This window comes from Mus caroli, chromosome 4 (assembly GCF_900094665.2).
Source record: "Mus caroli chromosome 4, CAROLI_EIJ_v1.1, whole genome shotgun sequence".
NCBI lineage: Eukaryota > Metazoa > Chordata > Mammalia > Rodentia > Muridae > Mus > Mus caroli.
Window position 1 is genome coordinate 95,236,165 of NC_034573.1, and position 21,632 is coordinate 95,257,796.

At 41.0% G+C, this 21,632-nt stretch overlaps 1 protein-coding gene and 1 pseudogene across 7 annotated transcripts in view; one reads left to right on the forward strand and one right to left on the reverse strand.

The window, feature by feature from the left end:
* Wdr78 (WD repeat domain 78) overlaps positions 1 to 21,632 on the reverse strand; it is an 83,495-nt gene that overhangs the window by 53,981 nt on the left and 7,882 nt on the right. For 5 of the 7 annotated variants that reach the window (XR_003836401.1, XM_021161646.2, XM_021161645.2 and 2 more), the window contains exons 2-5: positions 14,739 to 14,916; positions 7,561 to 7,745; positions 6,284 to 6,396; positions 1,227 to 1,383 (exon numbers count right to left, since the gene is read on the reverse strand). Coding sequence is in view for 6 of the 7 variants with exons in the window: in XM_021161646.2 (XP_021017305.1) it covers positions 1,227 to 1,383; positions 6,284 to 6,396; positions 7,561 to 7,745; positions 14,739 to 14,916 (633 nt within the window). In the remaining variant the exon portion in view is untranslated. The remainder of the gene's footprint in view (positions 1 to 1,226; positions 1,384 to 6,283; positions 6,397 to 7,560; positions 7,746 to 14,738; positions 14,917 to 21,632) is intronic. The other 2 variants (XM_029475697.1, XM_029475696.1) reach the window with 1 other exon arrangement.
* On the forward strand, positions 15,039 to 15,524 carry LOC110293783 (annotated as a pseudogene).

A 21,632-nucleotide genomic window follows, 5' to 3' on the forward strand; every position in this document is an offset into this window, starting at 1 on the left:
CCTCCTGGCCGAAGATGAAGGCCCAAAACAGGACCTTTCCCAGAAGCTGTGTTGCTTTGGCCTGTCACAGAAGCTGTTGTTTCAGTAGTTCACACGCTTACCTGTGCAGACTACTTTCTGTGGAGTCCCGGAACCAAGATGGCTTCCTCGGATCCTGAGGCAAAAGCCTCCAGGGCCGGGTGGACACCTGTCCTCTGGCCAGGAAGGTGGCCTGATGACTGGAGCCCGAAAATGGCGCTGCCTCATAAGCTCTGTGGCTCTCGCCTGTCCCAGAAGCTGTTGCTTCTCGAGGTCATTAAATCTTTACTCAGTTATGTTTTAGCTAATGCTTGCTTTTTGACATTTGCATAAAGTTCTTATTAAAAAAATGCATCATTCTGAGCTTCTTAATGTAAATGTGTTGACTGTCTTGATTGCTGTAATGTTTTATAACTATTTCATATTTTGTGTCCAATCATGCCATATCTCTAACATTCTCAGAGTCTGAATTTAGGATACTGTTTGTCTTTTCATAATGACTTGTCTCTATTGATTTGGTATATTATTATTAAATCCTATCTGAGGGAATTTTTGAATGCATTTCTTTTTGCTGGTGTGTGTGTGGCAGTAATTTAAATGTGTGCTGTACTCACATCTGCGTGTGAGGGCTTGTATACAAAGGCCAGAGGAGACTGTCAGCAGTCCTGTTCTAACTCTTTTCACCCTTTGGGATAAGATCCCACTGACCCTGAAGATGGCCCAGCAGCTGGCAAATCCAAGCAAACCTTCTAACTTCACCCCTCCCACATCAGCCACACAGGTTTCTTAGGTGGGCACTCAGGATTCTAACTTAGGGCCTGGTACTTTGGGTAAGTACCAGCATAGAGTGTTTTTATTAAGTCACAGGAAGGTATATACCCTCTTTTCTAGCTGTGCTGTAACACACATTAACCATGGTCACACCATGGTGACAGGACACGAGGACTTGGTTTTGCCCACTATAACTTGTACTACCTGACCACTGCCCTTTCTTCTTAAGAAGTTTACATAATTACACAGGCTATGCTAAAGATAAGGGCTTTTCCCATAGAAAAATGTCCTGTGATGTAAATATTGTCCATATAAGATCATAGGGTATGTATGTAATTCACAGAGATTTCTAGAAGTCTCCAAGGCTCTTCAAAAAAAAAAAAAAAAAAAAACCATATGAATTCAGCATCTGAGTTACCCAACTGAGCTATACATACATTATTTTCTCAGCTTCTTCAGATTCTGTTGAGAACATGACTGTTGGCAGGTCAAAAAATCTCAGTGTTTCTGTCTCAGTGAGGATGATTTCTATAGTCTTCTCCAGCTCTTCCTTTGATATGGCTGACTCAGCTGTGGACCTCAGGACTCGTACATCTAAAATGCACAACATCATGAGATCATCCTGGAGCTGCCAGGGTGCACGCCTCCTAGTCCTAAAATATAGTGCTGATTCACACACAGCAAGTGTCTATTTAACCTCTGTGAGAGCAGCTGGAAGAGCCCTGCTTTGTTGCTACAGCTATCAGTGGCAGCCCCAAGGGCAACCCTGCTACTATCAGGCTACTTTATTTTATTAATTTATAGTCCACCTCTAATCATCACCACCAAGAGACAGGAGACTCTTCATCAGATGTAGGCCACTACAAGTATAAAATGATCTCAAGTTTCCCATAAATAAATATGTTGTAAAGGATTGGCCAAAATCTTTAGAATAGTGAGAGTCCCAATGCCCTAGAAGGTTACTAAAGTTGGAATTTCAGAGCTGAAGACAGTTTGGAATGGGTTACGGGTTAGAAACAACCAGGATGTGGCATATAGGTCAGAGTGCAGTAAGTTTGGGGTTGTTTTGAATCAGGACTTCAGTATGTAGCACAGGCTGGACCCAAATTCGCAAGCCTTCTGTGTCCACCTCCAGTGTACTGGCAGTAAAGGCATAAATGTAATCTAGGCTTCAATGTATTTTCAATATATTTAGAAGGAGGGGAATGAGCCTGGTTTCATAAGACTGCAATGGGTAAAGAATGACTTGCTTTGAGACATTAAAGCAAGAATATGTACCACCTTCCAGAGACAAAGATTCAGTCTCCTCTTAATGTCAGGACCTTAGTAAAACAACTTACTAAAAATCTTTTTTTAAAAAAAAAAAANAATGGAGGAGCTAGAGAAAGTACCCAAGGAGCTAAAGGGGTCTGCAACCCTATAGGTGGAACAACAATATGAACTAACCAGTACCCCCCAGAGCTGGTATCTCTAGCTGCATATGTAGTAGAAGATGGCCTAGTTGGCCATCACTGGGAAGAGAGGCCCCTTGGTCTTACAAACTTTATATGCCCCAGTACAGGGCAACGCCAGGGCCAAGAAGTGGGAGTGGGTGGGTAGGGGAGTGAGCGGGGGAGGGTATGGGGGACTTTTGGGATAGCATTGGAAATGTAAATGAAGAAAATACCTAATTAAAAAAGAAGAAATGGGAAAAAATCACAAATATCCTTTAACAAACACAACCAATATCTGGTCTGTATGTATATATATCAACATATAGTAACACATACTCATCTGTGTACATTAAATGCTAACAAATATATTTTAAAGAAACTATGGACATGTTCATGCTACAATTTTAAAGGAAGAACACCCAGAAGAGGGTCTACTTTGTAGCTAATATGATATCAAATAAAGGTCAGGAAAGAGGAAGTGTTTAAGGTAGTCCTTCTTAATGATTAACTCTTAAGAAATACTGTTTGTGCAATAGATTTTAGAATAAAGACAGGGTTTTAAATAAGTAAGTATGACTAAGATAGGGTAAGCAAAAAGAAGTAAATCAGATATCCACACGGACAGTTCTGAGGTGAGTCTGAGAAAATATGAAGGTGTGAGCTGAAAGATCCACAGGAACAATGCTAATTTTGAGACAGCAAAAGCAAACCAACCAGGCCCTTGCTTCTCTGTTCACTTTTATGGCTAGTGACTCGGCTATATATAAAGTAGCATTGTAGCATATATGCAGCTCTAAATATAACCTTCCATAAGATGTGGCACACAGAATCAAATATGTTGCCAGTTATATATTAGAGTTGGGGAAAGTTAGTCTTATTTACCATCTTAGTGGCAGAGGTACACTATCCAGCCAAAGCCACAGAATGTTACTTGAATTTGATACATATTAAGGAACTAATCCAGCAGCCATGTGTGTCTATGCAATGTATTTCATGCGTCATGATCACCAGCTCCACACTAGCCTTACAGGAGACAGAGACTACACTTGCACTGTTACCTAGAAACCTATCAACGTGCTTTTTGCTTCCAGTGATGAAGGAAGCACATCTTTCTCCATGCCTGGTATTGCTCAAGTGATCTCCAGTTGTGTACAGCAATCACGGCTCCCTTTTATGTCTTCACACAGGAAGACCCTTGAGAGTAATAGGAAAGGCTCTGCAGTGGTTTACATTTAATAAATGGGTGAGTCCGTCAACTTTGGGGTTTCAATAGCACTTTTACTCACAATGTAGCATTTTGGTTCCAATATGGTTTTTTTCCCCATGAATTCAGAAGGAGGTACAGAAAAATGCATATTATCTGGTCACATTAAGAGACCTCAGTAAAGAACGAGCCACGAAGCCTTCCTTAAGTTGTTGTTCAGCTACAATCGGTCCAATGCAATTACAATCGGACTGAGTTACAAAACAGTACCTCTATCTCCTCACAAATTCATTATGTCCTAGCCAGCCACAGGCACTTAAGGAGATCATGTAAAGGTACCTGTCATACACTATTCTCCACACTGAGCGAATGATGATCTGTGCCTGATGCTGTCGCCCAAATGAAACACCAAGTGTTTCCAAGGCTCTGAAAGTGTGTACATCAGAAGACCCAGAGGACTGTGGAAGACTTTAAGGTAGCTTAGAAAATCTATTCATTTTAGAATAGCTCAAGGTGTAGAAAACTTGTTAAGAATATGTGTGTGTACTGCCTGAACTCAGTGGTCCCCATTGTAAACCACTCCTCTGCTGTTTGTACCTAATATAACTAATGAACTCACGTGATACTTCTTCATCTAAAACCCACTGTTTATTCCAGTCTGCTTCAGTTTTAATGTCATTGAGGAGTACTGGTATTAATTCTTCTTTTAAATTCACACACAGTCAAAATTTCTGACCCAGAACTATTCCTGTCTAAAAGAACTGCAGGGACAAAAATGGAGAAGAGACTGAAGGAAAGGAGGTCCAATGACTGGCCCAACTTGGGTTCCAGCTCATGGGAGGGCATCAAGGCCTGACAATAATACTGATGCTATGATGTGCTTACAGATGGGAGCCTGACATGGTTGTCCTCTGAGAGTCCATACCAGCAGCTGACTGAGACAGAAGCAGATACTTACACCGAAACATTGAACTGAAATCGGGGATCCCTATGGCTGAATTAGAGGAAAGATTGAAGAAGCTGAAGGGGAGAGTGACCCCAGAGGAAGACCAGCAGTCTCAACTAACCCAGACCCCAGGGAGTACCCGGAGAATGACCCACCAACTGGGGGCATACACAGGCCAGTCCAAGGCCCCTGGCACAAATATAGCAGAGATCTGCCTGGTCAGGCTGTAGTGGGAAAAGATGCACTTAATCCTCCAGAGACTTGAGGAACCAGGAAAGGAGGAAGAGTGTGTGTGGGGGGAGCACCCTCTTGAAGGCAAGGGGGAGGAGGAATGGGATAAGGAACTGTGGGAGGGGGGACCAAGAGGAGGAGCAATGACAGTAATGTAAATAAATAAATAAATATTGAAAAATAAACCTCATAATTTATTCCAAAATATCTACCAAAACACCACATGAGGTTTTCCTAGACCTTGGCAGTTTCCTGGCTAGAAGACTGAAGAGTATTGATCATGCATCTTGTAGAATATGTTCCCGTTTAGGAATGCCTGAAGCAGGACATGGGTTTCCGGGAAGATGCAGAGGAGGAAAATCATCTTACAGCACCATCAAGGCCTCTCAACATGACTTAGCCCTGACATCATTACCTCTTAGCTGAAACTGGGTTCTGTTTCATACACTGTAGTCTGGAGAAAGTTACAGTGCAAAACTTCATTTAAGAGGACAGGAAGCTACCTCTTGAGGGACAAATATCTACGCATGTATTTAGAATTCTCTACAGGCGTATACTCTGCCTTTTATCAAATATCTAAGAGTGGGCCCTTGAATATTGTTAATATGAGTCATAACCCAGCACTATACTTTTTGTTGTTGAAGTTGTCTGCCTGTGGCTAATGGGAACACAAATGGCTGCTCTGTCTGTGACATTCTTTTTTGTTTTCTTTTTCTTTTTCTCTTTTCCTTTGACAGTAGGAAGGGCTGGGTTTTTGTTCAATAACTTTTTTACTTCTTTGCTGCTCATCTGATATGTATCAGATGAGCAAGAAATCAGTTATTTCCGAACAGTTCTTAGTTTCTTTTATTGTATAAAACCAAGAGTGAACCACTCAGATATTTCATGAAAAGAGTATGATTATTTATTTGGCAATTGAAGTTCAAAAAAGGGTGGAGGGACTGGAAAGATACTCAGTGTTTAGAAACACTTACATACAAACGGAGGTTCAATTTCTGGCACTGGCATGAAGACTTCTGCCAGTCTGTAGCTCTAGTTAAAGGCAATGCACACACAGAGTACATAGACATATATGCAGGCAAAACACCCCACACATACACACATAAATACTTAAAAAGAATGCTAATGATTTCCAAGTATCAACTGGTATCCACATGTCCAAGTAAAATGGGAGTTTCTCTTTAGGTAACACACACACACACACACACACACACACACACACACACACACGAGTGGAGGCATTGTTAAGGACTAAACATTCAGCGCCTTCCATGTAGGCAAATGTTTTGCCACTGAGATACATTCTCAGCTCCATCTTTTTATCAACTCTCAGGCACAACTAAGAAATTAATCTTATAATGATATACAATCTATGGTAAAATAATCTAGGTTTTACAACATGACAATTTTATTGTGGGGAGTCTATACTTAAACTATTGAAAATACATAAAACTGTAAAATTAAGGGGCTGGAGACTTGACTCCGTGATTAAGAGCAATGAATACTCTTCCAGAGGACTCAGGTTCAATTCCCAGCACCCACATGGCACCTCGGAACTGTCTGTAACTCCAAGATCCGACACCCTCACACAGACATGTATGCAGGCAAAACACCAATGCACAAACTAAATAAAAAATTTTTGAAAACTGTAAGAGTACATAAAAAAGGGTTTTCTATTACCTGTAAAACTAGCCAATCTATCCCTCTTGTAAGATGAATCTTCAAGGTCCTCTGATATTGATTCAGTTGTTGAGATACTCGACTTCGACACTGAACTGCTCCCCAGGACTGACCTTTGAAAATTATTAACATTACTCATTTGTTCAGTGTCTTTATGAGAAACTAAAAATATAAATTAGGTTACAATAACAGATGGGAAAACCAAACGTACTGCAGTCATCTAAGCAACGCAAATCACAGCAACTTTACACTCGTCCCTTGATTTTTCCTGTTCTTTAAACCTATGCCCAGAGGCCACCACTATGTTCCTAATGTACATTTTGGACAAATGTCTAAACGACAACTCCCTCTCCAACTCCATCCTCAGTATCACTTTTTGGCATCTCGTGGTTGGGTGTTTCCCTGTCTCTGGTTCTCTGAGGGGCTCAGCCCAGGACACTTTTCCCTTTGCTTCTCACCTGGGTTCTCCCCTTTCTTCACAACTCATCTCCCAAAGTCCAATTTCCCAGAAATCCTCTCAAGAGCTAACTCAAGAGCTAGCTACACACCAACAGCAGTTTCCTCCACACTGAAACCCTCCCTACACGAGGGGAAAGCTCAAGGGGCTCAGGAGGTAAACGGAAGTTCATGCCTGGGAAAATAGTAACTTGGAAGATTCTCAAAAGCCTGCCCCCAGCGTAACACAGGTAAGCAAGCGCCAGGGGGGAGACTGAGCAGCTGAGCTGAGGAGGGAAGAGATCCTGGGACTTTGGAGCAGCTTACAGGTTCTGCAGGGAGCTCCAGAGACGTGGCTTGTGGTCACCGTGTGGGCGTCTGCTTCTCTGTGATGCAGATGCTTTTTTTGAGTCATCCTTATTCCTTTAAGCAACCCATCATCCACTCTTAAGTAATGTCCTTCCCTTCCTGGGGTGAGGAGGTGTGTATTACATCTCCCCAGGAAAAGCTTTCAGCAGGCATAAGTACTGATGCCCAGGAAATAGACACAAGAATTCAAAAGGGAATTCAAATTCAAATTTTAAACAAACAAGCATCCTTCACTCTATCTTCCTCTCACTTTCCTGGTTTCAATGAATTGTTCACCAAGAGGTGAACTTTAAACACTGTTTTGGAATGTATGGGAAACTATTCAGTCAAGCTCTGAGCATGAATAATTAAAACGTAAGTGCTGGTATACTAGAATTGATAGATTGATGTGAGAAAACTGGAAACTTAATATACATTCTGGACGTATGAATCCAAACGGAAGGACAAACTTAGTGAAATCAAAAGAACTTCACCTTGTGTACTGCCCTAACATGCTAGGGTTTAGTGTGTTCTGATAGAGGCTATAGGAAGAAATATAATCTGATCCAAGCGATCCTTCTTGTGATGTCAAGAGTTTGTTTGGCTTTGCTGATGCAGCATGTGGATCTGGATGGTAGAGAGGTCGGGGTGTAACATCAACTCCTTTTGGATCAAGCACCTGCAAAACAATGGTTGTTTAATGGCGTGAATAACTATAGACAGGGTGAGGTTTCGAATTCTTGGTAAACAAAAAAAGTACAGCAGAAAAATACTAAGTATCATGGTCTTAGGACAAAATGAACACAAAAACTTAAATGATTCAAAATGTTATACTTCACATTTAACTAGCCACGTATCTTTTGAAAATTGTACTCACATGCCTGTGTATTAGTAGTGAATACAGAGGCGATGCGATCTGAGGATGTTAGCACATTTTTGTCACTGTTTGAATAACATACAGTACATTCAGAAAGAGACCTAGATAGAATAGCCAGTCACTTGATATGGCCCCTTAATGTAGTCAAGAGGCAAGATGCATATAGAAACTGCCGGCATGATGGCAAACTTTTTAAAGATTTATTTATTTATTTATTTATTTATTTATTTATTTATTTATTTATGTGAGTTCACTGTTGATCTCTTCAGACACACTAGAAGAGGGCATCAGATCCCATTACAGATGGCTATGAGACACCATGTGGTTGCTGGGAATTAAACTCAGGACCTCTGGAAGGCAGTGAGTATTTTTTCTTAACTCCTGACCCATCATCTTTCCAGCCCGACAACAAACTAATTAATTCTTTTTCTGTTTGTTTGTTTGGGTGGTTGGTTTTTGTTTTTCAAGACAGTTTCTCTGTGTAGCTCTGGGTGTCTAGAACTTACTCTATAGACTAGGTTAGCCTTGAACTCAGGGATCCACCTGTCCCTGACTCCTGACTGCTGGGATTAAAGGCAAGCACCATCATCCACAGTCACAAAAAGCTTTAAAAAATATATATATATATATTATGTTTATATATATTTATATATATATATACACACACACATATATATTGCAGTTTTAAAGAGTAATAATACACTCTAATGATAAAACACACAGAAGTCAGAATGGCAAAATGATACTTTACTTATAATATTAATATTTTGGACTCTGCAATACTATAAGTATAGGTTTGAAGAAAAAATGCTTTCCACACAGTACCAAGTAGAGCCTACTACAGCTGGAGGGACCCAAGAACCTCAGTTCAGCCCAGCTGTGTCAGCAGTTCACTCTTCATATACTCTGACAGTCTGAATGAGAATGGCCCCACAGCTTGTGTTTGAATACTTGGTCCCCAGTTGATAGAACTCTTGGGAAGGATTGTTGGAGGTGCGTCACCAGGTGTAGACACTAAGGTTTCACTGTGTTTTCCAGTGCTTGCTCTCTGCCTCATGGCTGTGGATCAAGATGTGAGCTCTAAGTTCTTACTTCACTCTGACACCTTCTGAAGCCATAAGCCCTCCCCCCTCCACCAAATTTATTTTTAATAAGTTGCCTTGGTTATGGTGATTTAACAAAACAAGAGAAAAATAACTAAAATGTTCACCTTTCTAATTGTCTTAATTCTTTCTTTCCAGTCTTACAGATAATGTCTCCTGATAGTTTTGCTTTTGTTTGCGTGTTGCTCGGGTCTTAGGACTATTGTTTATGTGTCTTCACCCAGTTTCTTCTAAGACATTCTTCACTACATTGCTCAGCGACATTGCATACGTCCCTCTCTCCTTTCTCTCATCCTATCCCCTCCCAATTTGCTTTTTTGTTGTTGTTACTTGTTTGTTTGTTTGTTTGAGACAGGGTTTCTCTGTGTAGCCCTGGCTGTCCTGGAACTCACTCTGTAGACCAGGCTGGCCTCGAACTCAGAAATCCGCCTGCCTCTGCCTCCCAAGTACTGGGATTAAAGGCATGCGCACCACCACTGCCCGGTCCAATTTGTTTCTTAATTATAACCCTCTACTATTTAACAATTCTAAAATCTGTGGACCATATGGTCTCTCAACTTTCCCCTCCTACTTACTTTACCCACCTCAATTTTATTTTCCTTTAAAAAATATTCTTAATACTTAATTCTGAGTATATGCCATATTATCCTTGATTATTTACCCTCCAATGGTTATTGAGGTCAAAGGCACCAATGTGACTGACCAGCTGGTATGATATTTACATCATGGGAATATCAGGCAGCAGTGATTGTTCTCACAGTTAATATTCTAGTCAGAGAATAATACAGACTTTACACCAGTCACTCGGCTCCTGGACTGAGGAACCATCTGCTGAACTACACACTCAACTGTATCACTTCCAAAGTCCATGAGAACATAGCAAATACTTTAACTGGGGGGGAAAAAAAGGTGGCTGATAAGTAACAGCAGATATGTAAGCCCCAAGGAAGTGGTCAGCACAATACAACCCAGCCAAAAGTTACAAACTCTATAGTAATGGCATCTCATGAGGGTGGGAAGGGTAAAATCCCTGCAGTGGAGCTTAAGAGAAAGTCTGTACGTTCAAATAAGATCCTGACTGAGAACACAGATGAATGAAATAAGGAAGATGCTGCAGGATGTGAAATGGGGCTTCAACAAAGAGCTAGAAATACCGAAGAAAAAAACCAACCTAAAATTCTAGAAATGAGAAACAATGAGTCAAGTCAAAAGCTCTGGGGGAAGTCTCATCAATAGTGTGAAACAAGGAGATTACAGAACACTGAACTTGAAGGCAAGGCAAAGGAGCCCACGCTACAACAGCGAGAATTCTGGAATACACTGGGATAGGCATTTCAGAAAAGGCAAATGTGTGGCTGATTGGGCAGAGAAGATGGAGGAGAATTTAGTTCCAAAAGCATGGAAAACACTTTTTAAAGGATCAATGGAAACAACTTTCAAAGTCAAGAGATGCCAATCCAGATACTGGAGGCCTTTAAGTCACTAAACAAATGAGACATAAAAGAGTGTCCTCTCATTGCATCGTGACTAAAACATGAAACACACAGAAGTATATGGAAGGTAGGTGCCACCAGGATATTAAAAGCAGCCAGAGAGAAACTCGAAGCCACATGCACATCATGCAGGCCCATCAGAGTGACAGAAAGTTATCTATCTGAGAGTTAAAGGTAAGAAGGGCTAGACAGATGTGTTTCAAGTTCTGAAACAGAACACATACAATAGGGTCTGCTACAATTGAAGAAAATATATCCTCATCCCACCCCCACAAAAAGAAAACCTGATGAAAGGAATTTATGATTAGTATGCTATTTTTACACAAAAATCCATAAAGGAATCCTTTGGACTGAGAGAAAAACAAATCCATCCACAAGGCCATCGGGGGAAAAATCATGTTAGAATAAGAGTTAAGGAAGAGAAGAAGTGAGGAAGGGACCTAAACATTACAAAACCAGCAAGATGGCAGGAAGGGTGAACATCTTTAGGCTTCAATTCCCCCAATCAAATGGCACAGACTAGCAGAATGGATTAAAGAGCAGGGGTTGTCTATTTGCTGCCTCCAAGAAACACGTCTAAGCATAAAAGAGATGTAAACAGATGTGACACTTCAACATCCCAAGGTGTAGAAAGAAAATGGACTTAGGAAACAAACAGATGGTGCTGTTTTGATAGACTTCACACCAAAATTACCAAGAGGTAGACACTGTGTGGGTGCTAAGGAAACCATCCTTCAGGCCACTAGGATTCCCTGAGCACAAATGAGCCCAATTTCATCAAACAAATACAAGTAGATGGAAAGCCACAAATTAATACTAGTCCAAGAGTAGTGGGTGTCTTCCATAACAACAACAAAAAGACCAAAAATTAAACAAAACATGTGATGAGTGAAAACTAGTAAGATTAAAACAGAAATTAAATCTCCCCAAAAAAACTCCCATTTTTTTTTTTTTTAAATCCGTTCAGTGCTACACACCTACTCCATTGTTTAGCTTGGGCTGTTTTCATGATAATAAGATTTGTGAGTTCTCTGCATACACTGGATGTATATTTGGCAAAGATTTTCTCCCTTTCTATTGCTGCCTCTTCACCTGCTTGACAATTTCCTTTGCTGCACACCATGAGATACCATTTGTTGCTTTTTGTCTCATTTCTTGAATGGTCGTAATGCTGTCCAGAGTGTCCTAGCCTATGCCTGAATCCTGACGTAAGCTCTCTTCTCTTTTCCTCTATTGTTTCAGGTCTTATGTTGAGTTCATCGATCCATCTGGAGTTTAGCTTTGTCCAGGGTGATGTTATCCATTCTTCTAAACACAGCTATCCACTTTCCCCAGGACTTTCTAAAGGGGCCATCTTTACTCCAGTGCATATTTTTGCCATCCTTATCAAAATTAGGTGGCTACAGTTGTATGACCCTGTACTTGGATTCTCTAGTCTACTCCAGTGACCTATGTCTGTTTTGTGCCAGTGTCATGCTGTTTATAATGCTAGGTCTGTAGAGTATTAATTGAAATTGGGTTTTGTCATACCCTCAGCAATGCTCATTTTGCTCAGGATTGTGTTGGCTGTCTAGAGTCTTTGCTGCTTCTTCCATATACATTTTAAGGTTATTCTTCACATTCCTGTGAAGGACAGCATGGAGATTTTTTACGGGGATTTTGGTCAGTACTTTGGAAAGACAGGCATTCTCACAACGGTGAGTGTCGACATCCGAGACCATGGGGAGACTCTCATGTACTAGTGCCTTCTTCAATTTTTTTCTTCAGTGTTTTAATTTTCATTATAGAGGTCTTTTACATCCTCGGGTGGGGTTTATCCCAAGGCACTTTTTGGAAGCTATTGTGAATGGGATTGTTTCCTGTTCTTCAGTTTGTTTGTCACTGATACCGCAGAAGGCTAATAATTTTTGTGTGTTAGTGTGCCACCTGTCACTTTGCTGAAATTGTCAAATAAAAGATACTTTAAATATCTATTCTAATAGCCTTCTACTGATATTTCCTTTCTTGTATCAGGTTTATTCCCTTCAATTGCAAAATTTGACGCGTAAAAACGTAATTAAATAAAATAAAGCACAGTCTTACAATCAGCAATAAAGGAAATAGTGAACCACTGGTGCCTCTCCACCCCCACTCCAGACCCCCTCACTGGTCCGTGTGGATCAAAAACCTTTCTCCCCGCCGTGATAATCACGAACTGTTTTACATTCACATCCTTCCTCTCCTTTCTAGTCATAGCTTTGTTAAGTACCTTTAATAGTTTATTTTTAATTTTCATAGAATACACACACACACACACACACACACAAAGTATGCATGAAGCTCACAACCTCGTGAATAACACTGTTGTACTCGGCAATCAGATTTAGGAACAATAATTTACCAGCATCCCAGATCTTTCTTTCAGGAGAACTAGTATCTTCCATCAAAAGCAGTAATTATCTTGACATCACATACTGGCCTGTAAGCATCACTCAGGTGAAACCATATGAATACAGTCTTTGATACTGGTTTCTTTTGTTCACTGTTATGCATGTAAGATTCATCTGTATTACTGGCTATAGCCACAGATTATTAATTTCATTGTTACATAGTAATTCACTGTGGAAATGTATCATGCTTTATTTATCTATCAGCAGGAATTTGTGTTTTCTACTCTTGTCTTTTTTTTCTTATTCTTTTTTGGTCTTTAGACGCAGGGTTTTTCTGTGTAGCCCCAATTGTCCTGGAACTTGCTCTATAGACAGGCTGCCCTCAAACTCACAGTGATCCTCCTGCCTCTGCCTCCCAAATGCTGGAATTAAGAGCTTACACCATCACCACCCAGCTTTTTTGACTTTCAAATGGTGCTGCTGGGCTGGTTAAACAGCTCGGTGGGTACAGGTGCTCTTTGTCATGTGATGCTTCAGGGTGGGCCCCCAGGATCCATATGGGGGAAGAAGAGAACTGTCCTTTGACCTAACGTATGCACCCTGGCTCACATGTGTGTCACACATAGGTGGCACGTGCCATCAAATGGTGCTGCTATCAATATTTTTCTCATATGATATGCTAATCTATGAGTTTTTGTTGGTTGGAATTTCTGGGTATGAGATTACATGCACACTCACCTTTAAGATGTTGTTATGGTTCCAAAATGGCTCAAGCAGCAGAGATAAAAGGTCTGATTTCACCAGATATTTGCCAACGCTTGGTATTTCCCACGTGGGTTAAAGAAACTTCCTTTCTTTTTGAAATTTTACAGTTATATGTTGCTTAATAGCTAACACCCTTTGTTCAACAATGTGTTCTATTTCCCCAAGTGTTTATTTTTTCTTAAATGTTTTTAATTTACTATGGTTATAAAGTAATTCATTCAACTATATTATACTATATTTTATTTATCAGCTGTATTTTTAACAGATAGGATGAATTGCTTCCAAGTTTTGGGCACAGTGAGAATTGCTCAGTAAACATTTAAGTAGAAGCATCTTTGGGTGCATTCTCACACATTTGCAGATATGGACCAGCTGAGCACAGCATTTCAAAGGTTCCGGATGCTCTCAGTAACTACAGCAGTGTGGCAGGTTTTTTATTTTTGGAACTCGACTCCCTCAAGTTGTCCTCTGTCCCACACATGGTCACTCTGGCACACATAGAAACTCAAGGACAATTTTATTAGAGTTTAAGAGAAAAACAACAGTTCAGTCAAGCTGTAACATTTGACAGCTGCTGGGAGGAGGGAAATTATGGGTTTATTTAAAAATAGACTCAGGGACTGGACAGATGGTTCAGTGGGATTAAGAGCATTGACAATTCCTACAGTGGACCAGAGTTTTGACCTCAGGACCACCATCTGACAACTGCCCGTAACTCTAGTTCCTGAGAATGTGTCATCGTCTTCCAGAGGTACATGCTCTCCTGTGCTCGTACCTCCCCCCATACACACTTAACAAATAATCTTAAGAGGGAAACAGAATTCCAAAGCACACTACCTGTGGGCTGGCAGCATGGTTCAGTGGGTAAGGGTGCTGACTGCCAAGGCTGACAATTTGCATTTAATCTTAAAAACACACAAGGTGGGAGAGAACCAGGAAGCTTTCAAATTGTCCACAGGCCTCCACACCTGTGCCAGGGTGGCCATGCCCATAAACGTGTTCACAAAAAGTAAACAAGTTAACGTAACAAAAAGGATTTGGAAAAGAAAAAAAAAAGCACGTTACCTGTACTGTTTTAGTGCTAGGAACGTTTAGTTTTTCTGCCGGCTTCATGTCAGATAAAAAACCCATAGTTCTTGATACGGCCATTTTGTTTGGGTTTGAGGCAGCATATCCTTTCCCTGCACTTGATTTTGATGGGTTAATAAAGCTGATGGACTTCCTTGGTTGTGCACTGGCACTCCTATACAAAGAAAGGAAAATATCGAAGACCCAGGATTGAAAAGAAAATTCAAATTATAGCAAAAGTCGACTCTCATTAGGAAGTGTGAATGACTTCACCAGGGGTTGGTGAAGTATCCCAAGATGGCTGGCCATAAACTTGCTCTAAAATCCGTTGACTGGGTATCTTTTGTGGCGATCATGCCCTAGAACCAGAAGACAACTGGAAATGCCCTAAAGTCCTGCAATGAGACCCTCCACACCAGGTTGGCTATTCTGTCTGTGACACCACCTGTGATTGACTGGGCTTATGACAAGACCAATGTGGCCAAAGCTGGCTTGGTGGATGATTTTGAAGAGAAGTATAATGCCCTGAAGATTCCTGTGCCTGAGGATAAGTACACAGCCCTGGTGGACCAGGAGGAGAAGGAGGATGTGAAGAACTGAGCTGAGTTCATGTCTGAATCTCAGCTCAGGACCCAGGAGTATGAGAAGCAGCTGGAGAAAATGAGGAACATAATTCCCTTTGACCTGATGACCATTGATGACTTGAATGAGGTCTTCTCAGAAACCAAGCTGGACAAGAAGAAGTATCTGTACAGGCCCCACCAGCCCATAGAGAACCTATGAAGCAGCCTGGGATGGAGCCCCGGCTGACATGAAATAAAACATTTAAATAGTGGGGACAAAAAAAAGGAAGTGTGAATGACCTAAATGTATACCATGCACCAATAGCTACTCGAGTTGATTCTATTGTAAGCACGTTTCTAGAGAGTTTGCATGGACTGTCGCTTTTGATTTCAAAGCAACCTTGAGAAGTTGGAACTAACACCATTTTATGGGAAAGGACACAGGGCCACTGAAACGGTTCTGAGGGTAAAGGTGGTTGTGGTGCAAGCCTGGTAACATGAGTTCAATCCCTCAAGACCATGCACAGAGCCAGTTTTGAAGACAGACGTGTCATCCAGAATCTTCTTGGCTAGCCCAGAGTTAACACTGCAGTAGAAACAGTTAGAGAGGCCCTACCTCAAAAACCAAGCAAGAGAGAACCAAGTCCCCAAAGATGTCCTCTGACCTCCATGTGCATGCCCACTCACCCACTCTCACAGATGTGCAAATACATTCCTATACAATAAGAAATAAAAATATATTTAAATGGGCAAAGTTAAACATGAGTAATAAAACCTGAGGGGATGTACCCTATTTCCTTTTGAACAAATGTATATAAAATTTAAATTATAGTAAAATATTTAAATTCAGGAAGGACTATATAACTGTACTATTAAATTAAGTTCACAAATTCCCAAGACAAGCGCAGCCTTTACTATCTTACCACTATGGTTCTCTGTATGAAACTTCTGATGTTCTACTAGATTCTAAAAAGGAAATACCCTTCCAAAAGAAGCAACTTTAGCATTTATAAAATAAAACAGGACAATGAATAAATATTTGAATTTATAGTTTTTTGAGTACCCTACCCTGGACACCTTTCTTTAGTCTCTAAAGTAGTGATTCTCAACCTTCCTAATGCTGTGACCCTTTAATACAGTTCTTCATGTTGTGGTGACCCTCAACCATAAAATTATTTCCGTTGCTACTGTATTGGCTGGTTTTGTGTGTTAACTTGACACAGGCTGGAGTTATCACAGAGAAAGGAGCTTCAGTTAGGAAAGTGCCTCCATGAGATCCAGCTGTAGGGCATTTTCTCAGTTGGTGATCAAGGGGGGAGGTCCATTGTGGGTGGTGCCATCCCTAGGCTGGTAGTCTTGAGTTCTATAAGAGAGCAAGCTGAGCAAGCCAGGGGAAGCAAGCCATTAAGCCACATCTCTCCATGGCCTCTGCATCAGCTCCTGCTTCCTGACCTGCTTGAGTTCCAGTCCTGACTTCCTCTGGTGATGAACAGCAACGTGGAAGTATAAATGGAATAAACCCTTTCCTCCCCAACTTGCTTCTTAGTCATGATGTTTGTGCAGGAATTGAAACCCTAAGACAGCTACTTAGCTGTCATTTTGCTGCTGTTATGAGTCATCAGGTAAACAATTGACATTTCTGGTCTTAAGTGACCCCTATGAAAGAGAAGGTCAACCCTCAAAAAGGTAGCAACCCACAGATTGAGAACCACTGCTCTAAAAGGATGCTATCACCAAGATCAGTAATAAAACTACCTGTCCTATATGAACTCCTTTGTAGGATCTCTATCTTTAAATTCCTCTCCTGCCTTCCATTGACTCATCTGAATTCACCATCATCATATCTCTCACAAGAGTTATCATTCTATGGGGACTGGAGCGATGGCTCAGAGGTTAAGACAGGATTCAGTTCCCAGTACCTACAGGGCAGTTCACAACTACGTATTACTAGTTCCAGGGGATCCTATGCCTGCTTCTGATCTCCACAGGCTCCACCTGATGCACACAGACACAAGGAAAAAAAATCATTTTGAAAAGGAGTTGCTCTTACATCTGAAACTAAGTTTCTGTCTACATTCTGAAACCTGGCACTGTTTTTCAGCAACTGTTTTTCACTAATTCTCAAGATTCCTCTATTTTATTCCCCCATGAAATTAACTCTGCTGTCATTTTTCCTATCTTTAAAATTTCCCTTTAACTATGATGTCCTCTGCCTACAAAGCTTTTCTTCCTTTAGTGACCATGCAACTTCCTGAAACACTGATGGGCTATTTTGTAGTCCAGGAGAAAGCAGAGCTTCACACCCTTTCAGCCAAGCACCTACCACAAAGTTCCTTTCCCAACCATGATCACTTCTATGCTCCTTGCATGCTCCATAATTTAGCTTCATGCCCTCTTGCTGCATTAATATAATATATTGTATAATATATACAACCTCCAGGCAGGCATGCATGGTGCAGGAGGAGCTGAGAGTTCTACATCTTCATCTGAAGGCTGCTATCAGAATACTTGCTTCTAGGCAGCTAGGATGTGGTTCTTAAAGCCCACACCCACAGAGCCATGCCTACTCCAAAAGGCCACACCTACTTGAACAGGGCCACAGCTTCTAATATTGTCACTCCCTGGGCCAAGAATATACAAACCATCACAGTGATATATCTTAAAATCCTTTTATTAGGTTAATTGCTATGGATTTCTTCTTCAAAAACATTTTAATTAAAAAAATTTTAAAAGCTGCTATATATACCAAATGATGGATGTGTTTATCAAAGATCTTTTTAAGTTTTCCTCTCATGGTGACTAAAGATATAATCATAACAAGTAGTAACATTCATAATCCAGACTTTTTCCAGGTTCGTATTTTGTTGAATTTGAGCTAAAGGGAAAAGAAGCCCATTCCCAACCCCCATCCCGAGGAGAGAACCCAGCACCGTGCACTTGCCACTGAGCCAAATCCCCAAACCTGTAAGGTATCTTAAAACCAAGGTGTTGGTGCCTGCTTTAATCGTCAATTAGGCCATACTCTTGCCTTGAAAAGTCAAGCTGTCTTCTTTATTTACAGTAAGAATCACACTTCTTATAAGTACAGATCTGAAATTAGTAACTGCTTGGTGCTATGGCGAGATAGTCAAGGTCAGCCACTGTACCTAAGACTGACAAACACCTACCGAGAGCGGTGGCTCTCAGACTTCCTAATGCTGGGATCCTTTTTAATGTTGTGCTGACCCCAACCATAAAGTTATCTTCATTGTTACTTCATAACGGTGATTCTGCTACTGCTATGAATCCTAATGTAAATATCTGTGTTTCCAATGCTCCTAGGCGAACCCTGTGACAGGATCATTCTTCCATTAAAGAGGTCCTCAGCCCACAGGTTGAGGACTGCTGATCTGATTAAAAGCTGAAGATCTGATTTTCAAATCCATCTTTATGTATGGTGATGTATGTGTTACATATGTGTGCTTATTATTGTCCATATCATTTACTTGATTCCAAAATAGCTTCTAATTTTTTAAAAAATAAATGACAGCTGCTAAATTAAGCTCAACTGCCTTTTCACTCATAGAGTGGAAAAAGGAGATTTAGGGGGTAAAATTGGACAGACATAGCTGGGACACTATCTCTTGATTTTTCTTTCAGTTTTGGTTTTACAGCTTTTCCTACGGAAGACCAGCCTCAGCAGGATGTAAGGCTTGCTACCCCAGGCTCTGGGAGGATAGCTTCTTTCCCCTGCTTTCAGCTCTTCTTAATTAACAGTATGCAGTTGGCTCAAAAGAAAATGCCCCTAACCTGACTTGTTCTGGTTGTTTTATGAGCCCAAATAAAAAGTAAACACTTTTAGAAAATAAATGTTCCCAAGTACCTGTTATAATAGGATTTAAACCTCTAACAAACTGGGTTAATTTGTTGGCACAAGAACAATGTCTTCAAGGTTGAGCTGGCTCTGTTAGAGACCCCATGCCTCACTAAATACAAGTTTTAAGCAAATAGGCAAAGGGCTCATACACATTTTCGATAAAGGCTAAAAACAGGTTGAAAGACTTTCTGATGAGAAAGGACTGGATGTAATTTTGCCTTAAAGTGAAGGATGTTTCAAAATGCAAACAGGACAAATAGGATCTAGATCTGAAATGTGTTGCAGAAAAGTTTGTAGGAAAATAAACGTGCTTATAACTAAGTTGACTGTAGTTTAAAGATACTAAATTATACTACTGGTTCTGTTACATTAGATTTTCTTAACTATTGCCTCCTAGTCATGATCTCAAAATAACTGATGTAGAGCAGAAAGAATTTTTATTTTTCCCTTTATTAAAAAAGACATTTACAATTTGTGATTAGACTTATTTTTGTTTTTCCATTTGGTAAGGCTAACAATTGCTGGATATGCATTGCTTTAGCAATAGGGAAAAACTCCTTCTTGGGCTATGTATTAGTCAGGTTTCTCTAGAGTCACAGAACTTATGGAATGTCTCCACATATTAAGGGAATTTATTGGAATGACTTACAGTGTGCAATCCAACTAACCCAACAAATGGCAGGTGTGAATGGGAATCCCAAGAATCTAGTAGTTGCTCAGTGCCACGAGGCTGGGTGTTTCAGCTGGTTGTCTGTATAAGCTGGCATCTTGACGAAGTCGGCTCCAACAGATGTGCTGGCCAGTAAGTGCAAGCAGGCAGAGAAGCAAGCCTCCCTTTCTCACTGTCCTCATGTAGGCCCCCAGCAGAAGTTATGGCCCAGATTATATGTGTGTATCACCATTCCTGGACCCAAGCTGTTCCTTACTTGGAACTTTCTCTGTCCTAGGCGCCTTAACTCAGAGATCTGCATGGCTATGTCTCCTGAATGTTGGGATCAAAGGTGTGTACAGAGCAAGTTCCAGGACAGCAAAGCTTAGGCAGTGAAGGAGTTGGAAAACAGAAAGCTGGTGATGAATAGAACAAGGGGACCATGTTCCAGCTCCAGCAAGCAGCAGACTCAGCAGCTTTGGCCATGTGGCTCCAGCTTTAAGGGTCCAGAATAGAAGCTGGTCGTGGTGGCACATACCTTTAATCCCAGCACTAGGGAGGCAGAGGCAGGCAGATTTCTGAGTTCGAGGCCAGCCTGGTCTACAAAGTGAGTTCTAGGATACCCAGGGCTATACAGAGAAACCCTGTCTTGGAAAAAAAAAATTAAAACAAAAAACAAACAAAAGAATCCAGAATAGAAGGGACTAGTGGAATAATTGATGCTGCTTAGCTGGAGCTAAGAAATTAGCGGTGATTAAGAGACCAGCATCACTGAGGTAAAAATCTTCTGGCAAGTGTTTTTTAAGAGCACAAAGAAACTGTGTTTCAGAGATGCCAAAGGCTGTATGTACCTTGTGCTACAGCTGTACTTGGTAATGTAAGAATCACTCAGGTAGTACTGGTTTTGAAGGCATAAAGGGGTCATGGAGAGCAGCTTTGAGAGGCCAGGAAAGGCCACTGGTGAAGGTGCAGCCTCAGTTGTGGTTGATGGCCCAGGACTGAAGGGGTCATGCAAAGAAGTTGGGGTGTGGCACCATGAAGGGGGCCAATGAGAGGCTTTTAGGTGAAGCCTAGCTGCAGTGGAAGACCCCAGTATATTGGAGATGATACCATGGGATGGTCACCAAGAACAGCAGCAGCAGTGGAGTGGAGTCAACCAGAGTGCTCTAGAGGGCAGAACTGGATGTGTGGATCCCAAACACTGGAACAAGAAGCTGTAAAGTTGAAGTTGCCTTGGATACCCCAAGATGTTAAGAGATGTCAGAGCCATAGGATACCTGCCAAGGAAAGCTGCTAACAGGGAGCAAAAACAGCCCAAGAGAACCAAGTTTGTTGCTGCTGAATGAGAGATCCAACAGCAATCGAGGATGAGAGGAGTTAGAGATCTGAAGAGCACTTTAACACTAGACATGGAGACGTGGAGTTTGTGGAGCTTGCCCAGGTGGTTTTCTGTCTTGCTTTGGTCCAGTCTTTCCTCACCAGGATTATTTTGGAATGGTAATGTATATCCGGAATGATGTTAGAGGTATGCAATCTGCTTTTTTATTTTGATTTCTTAAGGGATTATAGTTAAGAGAGTGCATGAATCTCAGAAGAGACTTCGAACTGGATTTTTAACATTTGTTGAGATTGTTATAGACTACAGAACTTTTCAAATTAGAGTAAATATATTTTGCATTATGCTAGGCCTAAGTATGGTCCCCATAGACTCATATTTTGGACAAGCCTATGGAGGTCAGAGAGTGGAATGTGGTGGTTTGAATACGGTTGGCCCAGGGATGGGCTTTGAGACCTTCCTCCTAGTAGCCTGAAGATAGTCTTCT